At 49.3% G+C, this 12,944-nt stretch overlaps 6 protein-coding genes across 6 annotated transcripts; 4 read left to right on the top strand and 2 right to left on the bottom strand.

Moving 5' to 3' along the window:
- Positions 1–584: 584 nt before the first annotated feature.
- N7516_007548 (MFS transporter) lies at positions 585–2,352 on the bottom strand (the record flags this gene model as incomplete). Its single annotated transcript, XM_057220268.1, has 2 exons — positions 585–878; positions 940–2,352. 2 exons carry the CDS (start codon positions 2,350–2,352, stop codon positions 585–587), a joined length of 1,707 nt encoding a protein of 568 aa, XP_057074359.1.
- Positions 2,353–4,822: 2,470 nt separating this feature from the next.
- Positions 4,823–6,874, bottom strand: N7516_007549 (signal recognition particle receptor subunit alpha; the record flags this gene model as incomplete). Its single annotated transcript, XM_057220269.1, has 3 exons — positions 4,823–6,255; positions 6,305–6,587; positions 6,650–6,874. 3 exons carry the CDS (start codon positions 6,872–6,874, stop codon positions 4,823–4,825), a joined length of 1,941 nt encoding a protein of 646 aa, XP_057074360.1.
- A 271-nt stretch (positions 6,875–7,145) lies between these two features.
- N7516_007550 (protein transporter YIF1) lies at positions 7,146–8,413 on the top strand (the record flags this gene model as incomplete). Its single annotated transcript, XM_057220270.1, has 3 exons — positions 7,146–7,445; positions 7,506–8,066; positions 8,130–8,413. The coding sequence occupies 3 exons, from the start codon at positions 7,146–7,148 to the stop codon at positions 8,334–8,336; spliced, it is 1,068 nt and encodes a 355-aa protein (XP_057074361.1). The 3' UTR covers positions 8,337–8,413.
- Positions 8,414–9,144: 731 nt separating this feature from the next.
- N7516_007551 (60S ribosomal eL14 domain-containing protein) lies at positions 9,145–10,447 on the top strand (the record flags this gene model as incomplete). Its single annotated transcript, XM_057220271.1, is given in 6 exon segments — positions 9,145–9,202; positions 9,306–9,350; positions 9,369–9,505; positions 9,564–9,698; positions 9,816–10,079; positions 10,192–10,447. 6 exon segments carry the CDS (start codon positions 9,145–9,147, stop codon positions 10,246–10,248), a joined length of 696 nt encoding a protein of 231 aa, XP_057074362.1. The 3' UTR covers positions 10,249–10,447.
- Positions 10,448–10,997: 550 nt separating this feature from the next.
- N7516_007552 (nascent polypeptide-associated complex subunit alpha) lies at positions 10,998–11,814 on the top strand (the record flags this gene model as incomplete). The annotated part of the gene is made up of 3 exons (XM_057220272.1): positions 10,998–11,225; positions 11,373–11,431; positions 11,493–11,814. The coding sequence occupies 3 exons, from the start codon at positions 10,998–11,000 to the stop codon at positions 11,812–11,814; spliced, it is 609 nt and encodes a 202-aa protein (XP_057074363.1).
- A 368-nt stretch (positions 11,815–12,182) lies between these two features.
- N7516_007553 (F1F0 ATP synthase subunit d) lies at positions 12,183–12,920 on the top strand (the record flags this gene model as incomplete). The annotated part of the gene is made up of 4 exons (XM_057220273.1): positions 12,183–12,191; positions 12,279–12,674; positions 12,737–12,823; positions 12,891–12,920. 4 exons carry the CDS (start codon positions 12,183–12,185, stop codon positions 12,918–12,920), a joined length of 522 nt encoding a protein of 173 aa, XP_057074364.1.
- Between the last annotated feature and the right edge of the window lie 24 nt (positions 12,921–12,944).

Genomic DNA, 12,944 nt, shown 5'->3' on the forward strand with positions numbered 1-12,944 from the left:
TACAACATAACATAGTATGTTGTATATGAGTCACGTGCCGTCGCCGTTCGTCTCTGCGCGCGTTGTGTAGTTTTTTTGGGAAAGCTATGTTGTATATTATCCCTGGGTTTGATAGAAACCAACACATCACAATATGTATACAATAGAACGTTCTATTTATAGGTTTTACTATAAAAACACGAAGAATAGAATATCAGAAGCAACAATAAGCTAAACTACAGTATAATTTGGCTGGTCGAGTGCATATGAGGCTGAATGGGAGGTGAGGATTGGACATTCTCACTCTGTTTTTATGAATAGATTAAGGCAGTTTCGCATCTCTGGAAATCCTGTGAATAGTATTCTTTTTCAGGGCCATGGCAACATCTTCACAAAAAGATCTAGTTATCAGGCTTAAGTTGAATCGAACACCCGATCTTGTCTTAGCAAAGAATGCAATAGCAACAATCTATCTTAAAGCAACGGGGCCAATGTATATATACAAATGCAAAAAAAAAAAGACAAAAAAACCAAAGAGGCTAGAACAAAAGCATAAATTCATCACATCGTCATGTCGGCACCTTTTATAGGTCCGTGTATTTTAATCAAACACCATTCGGCTCGTCGTCATCCGACTTGTCTCCATCATCGCTGTCCTCACCCCATCCCTCGGCTTCAAGTGAACGACCGCGGATGCCGAAGCTCATGATGAAGCCAATGAAGGAGACTGCACCAAAGACTCCAAATGCCAGGGCCTCTCCTTTAGGCTGGATCTTGGCTGTGAGGGAGAACAGTCCTCCAGAGAGGAAGGGGCCCACTGCACGTCCAGCTGCGGAGAGAGTCTGTGCAAGACCATTCAAAGCGCCGAGAACGGTATGATTAGGTGCCGAGTTTGTGACCTGGGGAATAAATGATTAGTTTGGATGGACTTCACAGAAAGAGAATATCGGGATTTCTTACCAGAAGCAGAGCACTGGTCAAACCACCCACGGAGGCGATGGTCTTGATCAGCAACACAAGGCAGAGTTCGATGGCCATGATGGCCGACTTGCTAGTCAGACCCTTGCCGGTCCTGCTCTTGTACCCAATGAAGGGTAGTAAGATAAACGAGATGACAAATCCAAATAGGCCCGCGCGGTAAGACCATCGATTGCCCATTTTGTCTCGCAGGCGGTTGAAGATACAGATCTGGAAAATGATCGTCACGATTCCAGCAAACCCTTGAGCAAGGCCGATCTCGGACGGGGTAAGTGACCGTCCGGCCGGGGGCTTAGCTTGCGCGAAAATTGGGAAGAGCGAGTTAAAAGAAACATTGCAGAAAGCGAAGATCAGGTATGTCAAAAGTAGTAATATTGTATCTCGAGTGAAGAGCTCATCCCAAGAGAGCTCTTCGTGGTGGCCAAGGATGCTTGATACCTCAGACGCAGAGTCTAGGTCACTGTCGTGATCCTCGGTCTCTAAATCGCGGTGGCTGTGGGGGTATGGCACTGCTTGCGGAACCTCCACATAGGTCGGGTGGCGGGCATTGCCGGTGAACTGCCACAGCCATGTGAACAGGCTGCGCACTTTTTTGCCGATCTTTGGAAGACTGTCTGCGTCTTCGAGGCTCTCTTCCAGGAGAATGGCCGTGAAAACGAAATCCACCAGAAGGATAACAGCGGACAGTATGTTTGGTGCGAGATAAGGATACGGGTTTTTGTTGCCAGTAAAAGGGTTCGTCTCAAAAATGAGGAGTCCTCCTAGGAGTGGTCCCGTTATACCTCCAATTCCGTATAGTACCGGGAGGTAGGTAAAAGCCTGAGACTGGTTGCTTCGATCGGTGATTTCTCCGAGGCAGGTGGACACCAACCCCTGGTTACCATTTACCATCCCCATCAATGCCTGCACAACTATAGCTTGTACAAGAGTCTTGCAGAAACCGAATGCAACAAAACACAGCGCAGTCAGAAATGTGCCAAGCAGGATCACCGGCTTGCGACCAACACGATCCGACAGCCAGCCCCAGAAATAGTTTGTGCTGAATTGAGCCAGTGCAAAAGCCGATGCAATGCTGCCCACGTATACGCCCACCTGTGTCGGTTCCACCTCGGGGAATGTCGATGCCATGTCCGGGAGGTATGGACTAATTGAGTTCAACGCCGTTTGCTCCGCCAGTGCAATTATCGCCAGCACTGCCATTTGCCTCTTCGGCAGCGGCGATGACGTTCCGAGTAGATCAGCTGTGTCATGGTGGGGATCGTGCGAGCCGTCCGCAGAGGATTCGGACTGGCCCGAGTTAGGTCGCCCACGCGACTTAGGCGGTGGAGTATCGAAGGTCTGGTAATGCTGCGTGGAGGAGCGGCGGTTGAGCGAAGCCCGGTCTGGACCCGTCATTCTGGTGACACACCCGCAAAGGCAAGACTGATTGAAGTTTTTTCCTAGCTAACCATGCGATTGGGGCCGTGCCGAAAGCCTGATTGTAGACGCAATGCTGTCGTGTGGGAGCTTGTTAGTACAATTGCAACCCGCGATAGTTAAATATTTCCCCGACCAATATAATGGTGGTGTGAAATCAGGTGTAAGTAAATGTTTGAGAAATAAAATGTGTGGGGAAGCTTAGGATGGTTGAAGTTGACTGCAAAAGACCCCAAGCCGGATCAAGGAACACCATGATGATGTAAGCGATGCTGCAGATCTATGCTGAGTCAGTTGTTCTAGCCCTGAAGCAGCGAGCACACATTACTTCTTTGGATTTATCTGCATAGCGCTTGTTTTGCTTATTCCTTATTGGGTTGAAGACTCATAGCCCTTGCATGTGTCGATCTTGTGCTCCTGGTGGTAGTGGACGCCGAGGCTCAACAATTATTCCAAGCCAGGTAGATCATATAGCTGGGTAACTTGATTTTCCTTCTATATCCCAGACCAAATTATTTGTGAATAAAATGAAAATAATCGCGCTATACATTGCGATACTATGGAAACCCACTGGTTCATCTATGCGCTGCAACTATGCGCTGCCTAGGTGGGCCGAGGTTATGCAGGCATCATACTGATGTGATCACTAGTACAGCAGTCTATATATATATATCACAACATCCTACAATCCATTACCACCTGAAATAACCATAGCGCCCCTTGCATTACCATAACTATACAATGGCCCTGCACGGAGTAGATTACCCACAATACTAAATGATGGTAAACCGGGTGCCAAAAAAAGGCTACTTTTGATGCCATCTCAAGGACAAGACGAAATCCAAGAACGTAGAGCAAACGGGCGAAGAGTAACTACCCGATTTGGCTCGTTTAACTGCAGGAATATTCATACATAGGTACATATGCACATAGTAGTTATATAACGTAGTTGACTAGGTATATCTTTCTTTCTTCACCAATGAGATTCACTTCCCATACCTTGGTTGACTGTTATAACTTAGCATCATCTCATTCGCCGTGACACTTATCTGCATGCTCCCGTTAAAAATATTATGCTTGTCACCGAGACTCTTCAAAAGACCAACCTAAATTTGGGCGAGACTGAGCGTGCCACAACAGTATCACCTTCCCTTCTCGACGTCGACGTCTCTAGTAAGGTCTCCGAATAATGACATCCATTTTTTAACGGCTTTCATCAGCCTTCTGACATTATCGGATCTTCAACACACTCATCTTGATTTGAGAATGAAGTATCAGAAGAAAGGTCCAAATCCAAGTCAACTTCCTTCTCAGTTATAAAGCCACAATATGGTACGTCCTCCATCAACCAGCCAAGTGGCCGAGCAGTAACTCGACCATCACATCTTCCTTGGTCTAGTGGTGATGATTTCCGCTTGTCATTAACACCGATAAGCGCGGGAGACCGGGGTTCGATTCCCCGAGGGAGAGATTTCTTTTTGCACCTCTTTGGCCCATGTTGATACATGTTTTTCAACTTCTTTTTGTTCTTCCCTTTCGAATAGCCCAAACTGTTCAAACTGATCTGATACACCCATGGTTGGTGGAGATAATGGCCTTTGAACACGACATGAAAATCCCGATGCGGACATTTAAGTGGGTCCTTGCCCTAAAACGTATGCCGCCCCATATATCAAAAACTGGATCAAATCTTTCACAGGCCGGCTGGCCCAATGGCAAGGCGCTTGACTACGAATCAAGAGATTGCAGGTTCGATCCCTGCGTCGGTCAATCTTTTTGCTTTCCTGGCTTTCTTTTTGTTCTATGCTTGGAGATAGGGTCAAAATGGTGGTTGGGTGGTAGGCAGTATGTAGAGTAGGGTGGTGGATGGTGGTGGCGGCTTTAGCTTTGGAGGGTGGTTGCTGGGTCCTACCTACTACAGGCACAAAATTCGAATCATGGGATGCAAGAGTCAGGTCAGATGTGGAATACAGGCGTAAGGTCAAGGATATCGTCCAATATAATGGCGCATGGAGGACATGCAAATAGATAGGAAGAGTAGAGTGTATGTACCATTGTAGAGGCAGAATTGAAAGAGGTCGCCAAAATTCCACTACCGGAACAGCTGTAACGACATGTGCACGTCTAGGAGACTGGGAGTCTGACAGCTATCTATGCCAGTGGTGATAGTGGACGGTTTAGGCTAAACAGATACCCGGTCAAGATTGCATATCAAGTGAAGCACATACCCACCCAATGAACGACCTCTCGAGACCATGTATGATATGAAGTTCAGTTATGTTTTGAATTGGTGCTGGCAATGGCATGTGTGGTGGATAAATGGGATATTGTATTTTAACCGGGAATCCATTATACGAGACTCTAGCTGTAAGGAACAAAGTAGCAAGCAAAGGATTCATACAATATGTACATAGCTAAAAGAATATCAAATTAGGATATCAAGTCGTCCCTACTTCATCAACAGACTAACAGCCCAGGGAACACTGAGCCCTCGCAGATCTCCATAATGTTGTCCAACGCCAAGGAACACAATGGGAATTCCCGTGGCATGGACCATACTGACCAGTGTTCCCACCATGTCACCGACAGTGTCGCATTTACTGATAATGAAGCCGTCCAAGTTCCTGCCAGTGCCAAACGCCTGGTTGAAGTTGCGGGCTTGCATCACACTGTCCGTACCGACCAGAGCCTCACCAACCATGAAAATCTTGTCTGGGTTAGCAAACTTGGCGAACTTCTCAAGCGAGGACATCAGCCGCTGGTCGTTATGCCGACGGCCGGCAGTGTCGATGAGGACAACATCAAACTTATTGGCCGCAGCGTAGTCAACTGCATCCTTGGCAACGTTGGCGGCGTCCTTGCCATAGCCCTTCTGGTAAATCTCCACATCACCTGCGTTCTCGCGGACACTCAGTTCCTTCAAGCGGTCAGCGTGCACACGGAGCTGTTCCACGGCACCGGAGCGGAAAGTATCGCATGCTGCAATAAGAACACGGTACTTGTTCTGGAGCAAAAAGTAGCAGATCTTGCTCAGGTTGGTCGATTTTCCAACACCGTTGACACCAACGATAGACATGACGTATGGGCGAGGCGCCTGTTGCTTGGTGGTGGGAGCGACCACGGCGTTGATCTCGCGCAGCAAATCCAAAGAAGAAGTCGGCGTCAGGATGTTCCGCAGCGAGGATTCCATGGCCACATGCAGTGCAGCATCAGTACTCTGGAAGTTGCCAGTCTTCTTGCCAATCATCTCACCCTTAACCCCTTCGCAGAGCCGGACAGCAGCTTCGCGGGCGACGTTCTTCTTCAAAAGGTGTTCTTCCATCGCCTTGAGAGGCTTCTCGAGATCAGATTCTGTGAGAACCTTTCCTCCAACAATATTACGGAAGAAGCCACCAATTGCGTTGAAGCCGGAGCCAACGACACCCGACGAAGCAGTGGTCTTAGACTTTTCCGCATCAGCTTGGTCCAAGATGGATTGAACTTCCTCGCCCAACTCCTTCAGCACGAATTGGCCCTTGCCAGTTCGACGACCCCAATCCTCCTCGGAGACAGCCTCCACTGCTGGAGCGGCAGCCTCTTCCTCCGCGGGGGCAGAATAATCGAGGATCTCTCCGTCATCCTCATCTGCCATCCCACTGGCATCCCATCTGCGCATCTTCTTCACTGGGGTCTTGGCAGACTTTCCCTTCCGGGCGTCATCACCAGACGATGCGTTGGCGCTCGAGTTGGCGGCCTTGCGGGAGCGTCGGGAACCACGACCTCCAGGTCCGGCTTTCGCTGTAAGAAGATGACCCTGAGGGGTCGAAGATCTAGAAATTTCTGGTGTAGCTGGTGGCGTACCCTCGTCAGAGGTCGCCCCGGCTAGCGCAGCTCTAGGCTGCGCTTTGGGATGGTCAGCATGCGCTTGAAACCGGAGGTTGTCATTCCATACCTTTCACCAGGCCAGGCACCGGTGGCGGCGGCGGGCCTCCATTGTCCGACGAAACAAGCGTGTCTTTCTTTTCACCCTTCTCTGGCACATTTTCCTCTACAAAGCTACCAGTGTTGTCTTCAAGCTCCCGAACTTGTTGTTCAAAGTATTGATCGAAGCGATAGGTCTGGATTCTCGCGCGGTTTCCCTTCACCTGGTCCTTGTAGAGATCGATAAAGATTGTCGAAATGTTCTCAAGAAGTTTGTCAATCCAGCCAAGGTGGAGTAGCGATTGGTAGACAGCCTGCATAAACTCAAGAGTTAGTCGAAGCAGTGAGGCGCATGCGCGCATGCGACCAGACGTACCACGAAGATCAAATCGAATTCCTTGACTCTCTTCCATTTCAGTGTGTATTTCTCCTTCTTGTATGCCGGCGAGACTCCACCAGCTGTCGTATTTTGAGGCACGACCTTCTCCTCGATAAAGACATCGTTAATCAGGCTGTTGATCACATGTGCGCCCACTGGAGCGTACGCCTTAGACCAGAGCACCACGCCCGAAGTCGTCAGAATTTCAAAAGCCTCCAACATTCTGAGTATCTCCGGCAATCGATCGTCAAATGTGAGAAGCAGATAATCAACGTGGGAAGGAAAAAATAGCCCGGTGTGACTTGGTGGCGGGACGGGGCGAAGTTGGGGGAGCTCGGAAGCGGATTGGATCTTCAGCCACGTATAAACACTTTCCTCCGCTATCAACCTCGCTTCTTCCCCAAATCCCCGTCACACGACCCGGACGACACGTTCGCCACCGAAGTTCCACGTTCCTTATCCTTCTATCTTCGTTTTCCTATTTAGGTGCATCATGTATCGGGGCTCTTTCGCTCCGCCGCCCGCGCAATCGCCGCCCCTTCACCACCCTGTCCCACAACATGTCTCGACCGTCCCTATGATGCGCTCACCTCCACCACCAGCTCCCCAGCAACCCCCAAGTGCTGGATATGGCGGTAATCCATATCAACCCTCACCGGCCCAGGGTGGCAGTGGAAGCTATGCCCCTGGTGCTCCTGGATTCGGTGGGTTTATGAACGAACCCACGGCGCAGATGGGCTTCCAGGTTGGCAAAAGCGCAATGGCCGCTGGACAGGAGTACATGGAAAATAACGTATGCAACATTGAAAGGACTCTATTTGCCGCTCATAGCTAACCTGGAGACAATCTACAGTTCAATCGTTATGTCTCTATACCCGCTCTCAAGCACTACTTTAACGTCTCCAACTCCTACGTCCTGAACAAGCTGATCCTTGTCCTCTTCCCCTGGCGGCACAAACCTTGGTCCCGACAGCAAGCCCGAATGCCTCCAACCCCTGGAGCAAGTGGTCAAATCCTGCAGCAACAATACTCGTCCATGTTTCTGCCTCCTCGCGATGACCTGAACTCGCCCGATATGTATATTCCCGTCATGGCCTTGGTCACATATATTCTTCTATCGGTGTTACTCGCTGGATTCCGGGGTGATTTCCACCCAGAGCTTCTGGGCTCGATCACCACCACGGCCATTGCAGTGATCGCCTTCGAGATTCTATGCTTGAAGCTGGCGACGTACATTTTGAGCATCAACAACGACTCGCAACTGCTGGATCTGGTGGCGTACTCGGGCTACAAGTTCGTTGGAATCATTATCACCATGGTAGCGTCTGAGATCTTCAACCCCGGACAGGGGACTAGGGGTTGGGTGGGGTGGACGGTGTTTGCGTACACGTTTTTGGCCAATGCGTTCTTCCTGGTGAGTGACGACTTTTATCTTGCTTCTCAATGCGTTCTGCAGTTGCTAATATTTAAACTCTAGCTTCGCTCTCTGAAATATGTGTTGCTCCCCGATTCGACTGACTCCGCCATGCATGCCGGTTCGATGCAGGCTGTGGCTCGGTCCCAGCGCAACCGACGCGGCCAGTTCTTGTTCGTATACTCCTACGCGGTTCAGTTCATTTTCATGTGGGTGCTCAGTCGCGAGGGACCGTCCTCTGCGGCATCTGCCGGCTCTGCATCGTCATAATTAGGTAGGCAGGGAGGCAAGGAATGATTTTCTCTTTGCTATTTGGGAGAGATAGACTAGGTTGGTAGGAAGGCATAAGAAGGCATAAGAAGGGACAAGTGGCTTGCTCTGGGTCTTTGGGCATTGCACGACCGAGGTAACGATATAGCACGACTTATTGTAATCAAAACTATTTGCATTTGTACCGAGGTGTTTGTAGATGTACGTGTACAGCATAGATGGAACAAGGCGAGTCAAGTTGAGTTTTGAAGATACAGGAGTATACTACGTAACTAAGCTACGGAAGGAAAAGATATTGTTTTAAAATATTTTGCATTGCAATGGCTATATAAGACAGCGAGCTGCCAGTCTGACACAGGAGATCCTATATTCTTTTGAAGGTTAGCGACTAGTCACAACCAACGTAACAAGCAATAATGTGCAAGGTGATAAGGTTCTCAGAGATCTTGGTAGTTAGGTAATTTCATAGCGAGAAGCTCAATTACTATCTAGGCGTGATAAAATTTTCTAATCATCGGACCTTGGGGTATGGTGGAGGATGGAGGATAGTGTGTGAACGTACCTTATGGAAAGACGGAGAGTTGCAATGTGGTTGACAGTCGTTTAAGTTTTTCCAAGTCCAATATCCTAAAAATCTTCAAACAGTCAGCACGATGGCTCTGAAAAAACATTGAGTATAACATGAAGGTTATAATCCATATCAGAATATGTAAGAAAATTGAATATCATCCGACAGCGCTGTATAGAGAGCCCCGGCGAGGGCCTCACAGACGCTGGGTCAATCGCAAATTACGGCATCATATGAGGAATGAGGGCAAGAAGACCAGAAGACTGGGGGAAAAAGGGGAGAATAATAGCATACCTTAGTAAATGCTATCTGTGAGCAATTGTCGTAATTCAAGCAAATGCAAACTCATCATTAAAGTCTTAAGCTTGTAAAGCTGAGTAGCTTGAAGAGATCAACAATAGTTCGACGCCAAAAAAAACGAGATAAATGCACGGCTTCGGATAAAGGTTAATACGGATGCTGAGATAATCAGAGCCCTAGACCTGCAAGTGGCCGGTTAAGCGAGAATGTTGCGAGTGTGGGCACATCCGAATTTCGAGACAACTCTTGGACAATTGAACTCTTTCGACAACCCCTTCTCGACTCATACCCCCTGTCGACCGTGAGTGTACAATATCCAAATATTACAGAACCGCGACGCTGAATTTTTCGTCTCGCAGAATTTCGCCATGGCCGATATCGATGTCAAGGTCGCTTCGTGGAAGCTGGTTGAGGTTGGCCGCCTAGTGCTGATCCGCAGCGGACCCTTCGAGGGAAAGCTTGCTGCCATCGTTGAGATCGTGGACCACCGCCGTGTATGTGGAATCGCCCTATGAATCCGGAAATCGAGACAAAAAAAAAAACTGGAGAATCGGATTTTTGGAGATCTTTGAGTCGGAATTTGTATTGACTTGCGATTTTTCTTTTTACAGGTCCTGGTCGACGGTCCCTCCACCGAGGAGCAGAAGATCGTGCCCCGTCACGTTCTCCCTCTCGCCCACGCAACCCTCACTCACTTCACCATCCCCCAGCTTCCCCGTGCTGCCGGTACCGGTCCCGTCAAGAAGCTTTGGGCGAAGAACGAAATTGATGGAAAGTGGGCCAAGAGCTCCTTCTCCCAGCGGACCGACCGCTCGGAGCGCCGCAAGAACCTGTCCGACTTCGAGCGCTTCAAGGTTCTGCGCCTCCGCAAGCAGGTACGTGGAAATATCGAGAATGGGATTCGGTCAGGCACAATGCGCCTGGGCCCAAACCCGATCGAATGATGTGGGGAAATTAATAACAGTTCAACTAACAACATAACTCCAGGCTCGCTACGAGGTCCAGAAGTCCCACGCCAAGGCTCGCGCTGCCAACAAGTCATAGATGATTACGAGGTTTCGGTGCATGGGTTTTGAAGGAGGTGTCCTGGAAGGGTTTCCATTGCTGGTAATACTCTGGCAAAATCGCTGTATGCATATCAATGAACAGCAAAAATGATTCAAAATCCTTGATATCCCGACAAAGGGGCCTTTTGTCATTTGATTTTCCTCCGGCTCTGGACTCAATTTTTTTTAATATCCCCGAATTTTACGGGAATATTGAATCATATCTGGCTCTACAAAAAGAATAGAACGAGCAGATACGTAAATAATGACCTGGAAACTGTATTAACTGTATAATTTATATACATTTAAATTTGATCTAGATGAGATCTATAAGATAATTAGCCAATCTAGTTCAGAATTGGTGATGTAGTTCCATATAGGGCAATGTGTGCAGGGTAAGTCTGGGGGTGGGCGCGCTCGCTAATGATTTTCGGGTTCGGTCTGGCGCACAGCTACTCACCTTCAACTTCAACAAAATCCATCCCCACTCACAACAGCTTGATATTTACCTCTCAGGTATGTAAGAGTATTTATTCGACTGAATTCTCGCCTTTTCAACGTCAAATTTCGCCCTTTCCCGAGTGTTGGGTGATTCGTGGGGGAGGTTAACCAATCTCTTGAATCTCTCTCCCACTATGCCCGCCCTCACACCTATTCAACCAGCCCTGACACCCATTGTCGAACGAACCAACCCAACTAATCAACTCTTCTTTTTGAATTCTTTTTAGGCCCCTTTACACCACAAAAATGGCTGATCCCCGCGTTGAAGAAATCCACGATGACGAGGTCTCCAAGACCGTCGAGGAGAGCTCCTCTGAGTCTGGCTCTGAGGCTGGCGATGAGCCCAACATTCCCGCCGGTGCATCCGTCGCTGTCCACTCCCGTGGTGAGAAGAAGGCCCGCAAGGCCATTGGCAAGCTCGGTCTGAAGCTCGTCCCTGGCATCACCCGTGTCACTCTCCGCCGCCCTAAGAACGTATGTGATTCCCGATGCGACCGTCATGAGAAATTCTACCCCGCCAAGTACAATGTGATTGCGATCATCAACCGCAACACTAACTACCAACGGGATGGGATTTCTTGATCATTCCCAATGTGGAGATGCTAATTATTGGAATTAAAGATCCTCTTCGTTGTCAACCAGCCCGAGGTTTACCGTTCCCCCAACAGCAACTGCTGGATGTATGTGGAACCCAATTAGATTCAGTCATATGTGGATGACATTTACTGACACATTCTTTAGCATCTTCGGTGAGGCCAAGATTGAGGACCTGAACTCCCAGGCCCAGGCTTCCGCCGCCCAGCAGCTCGCTGCCACCGAGGCCACTGGCGACCACGCCGGTCACGACCACGAGGAGATTCTCGGTAAGGCTAAGGCCCCCGAGGTTGAGGATAAGAAGGAGGATGAGGAGGACGACGGTGAGGAGGTTGATGAGTCCAACCTTGAGTCCAAGGATATCGAGCTGGTCATGGCACAAGCAAACGTTTCCCGCAAGAAGGCCGTCAAGGCTCTCCGGGAGAACGACAACGATATCGTTAACTCCATCATGGCTCTCAGCATATAATGAGTGACCTTATTTAAGGTTCTATGAGGAACTTGGGTTATGATGCCGGGTGAAAGATATCTGGCATGTTGTCGCCCATAGTGTACACAATTTAGCCCAAAAAACAATTGAACCCATGATTGTGTCAACCCATCAATACGTATACTTCTCAATGATGAAAAATAAGACCTGTACATAAGTTATTTATAACAATTTAACACGACCAGTGTGTAATTTGTCTTTTGCCTGTACAATACGGTGGATTTCGGAATGGACATCACGTGACCCGAACAATCCAAACCTTCCGGGTCGCTCCTCGTTCGGCACCTCCCTGTACATCGAACTCCCCTCTCTTCTCCCCACCCCCAACCTCTATCATACCCGTCACAATGGCTGCTGTATGTTCTGCCCCTCCTACTCGACTTGACAACCCCCCTGCCAACCCGTCCGAATGACTCCCGCTAACTCCCTTCATCCGAAAACAGCGCAGCGCCGCTCTCAAGATCGACTGGGCCAAGGTGTCGACCTCCCTCGGCCTCCGCGGCCAGACCGCTACCTCCCTCCAAGCTTTCAAGAAGCGCAATGATGAGGCTCGCCGCAAGGTTCAGGTCCTGTCCGAGCAGTCCCAGACCGTTGACTTCAGCCACTACCGCGGCGTCCTGAAGAACACGGCCATCATCGATGAGCTCGAGAACCACTTCAAGGCCTTCAAGCCCGCTACCTACGATGTCAACCGCCAGCTGAAGGCCATCGACGCCTTCGAATCCCAGGCTGTTCAGAACGCCGAGGCTACCAAGGGTAAGGTTGAGGCCGAGCTGCAGAACCTGCAGAAGACCCTGGACAACATCGAGACCGCCCGTCCCTTCGAGGACCTCACTGTCGTACGTATTATCTGCTGCAGACTGTGGAATTGGAATAATTACTTACCCGACTGTCTTTTTAGGACGAAGTTGCCGCCGCCCAGCCCGAGATCGACGAGAAGACCGCTTCCCTCGTCTCCAAGGGCAAGTGGATGCCCCCTGGCTACAAGGTATGTGTTGACTTTCTTGCTGGGAGAAATGCGTCTGCTTTGATACTTATATCATTTCCTTTTTTAGGAGCGCTTCGGCGATCTGTCCGCTGTCTAAGCGTGGACTCTTGTGGCCTCAAAT

This window comes from Penicillium verrucosum (genome assembly GCF_028828655.1).
Source record: "Penicillium verrucosum strain IBT 35672 chromosome Unknown utg000002l_segment0_segment0, whole genome shotgun sequence".
Lineage (NCBI taxonomy): Eukaryota > Fungi > Ascomycota > Eurotiomycetes > Eurotiales > Aspergillaceae > Penicillium > Penicillium verrucosum.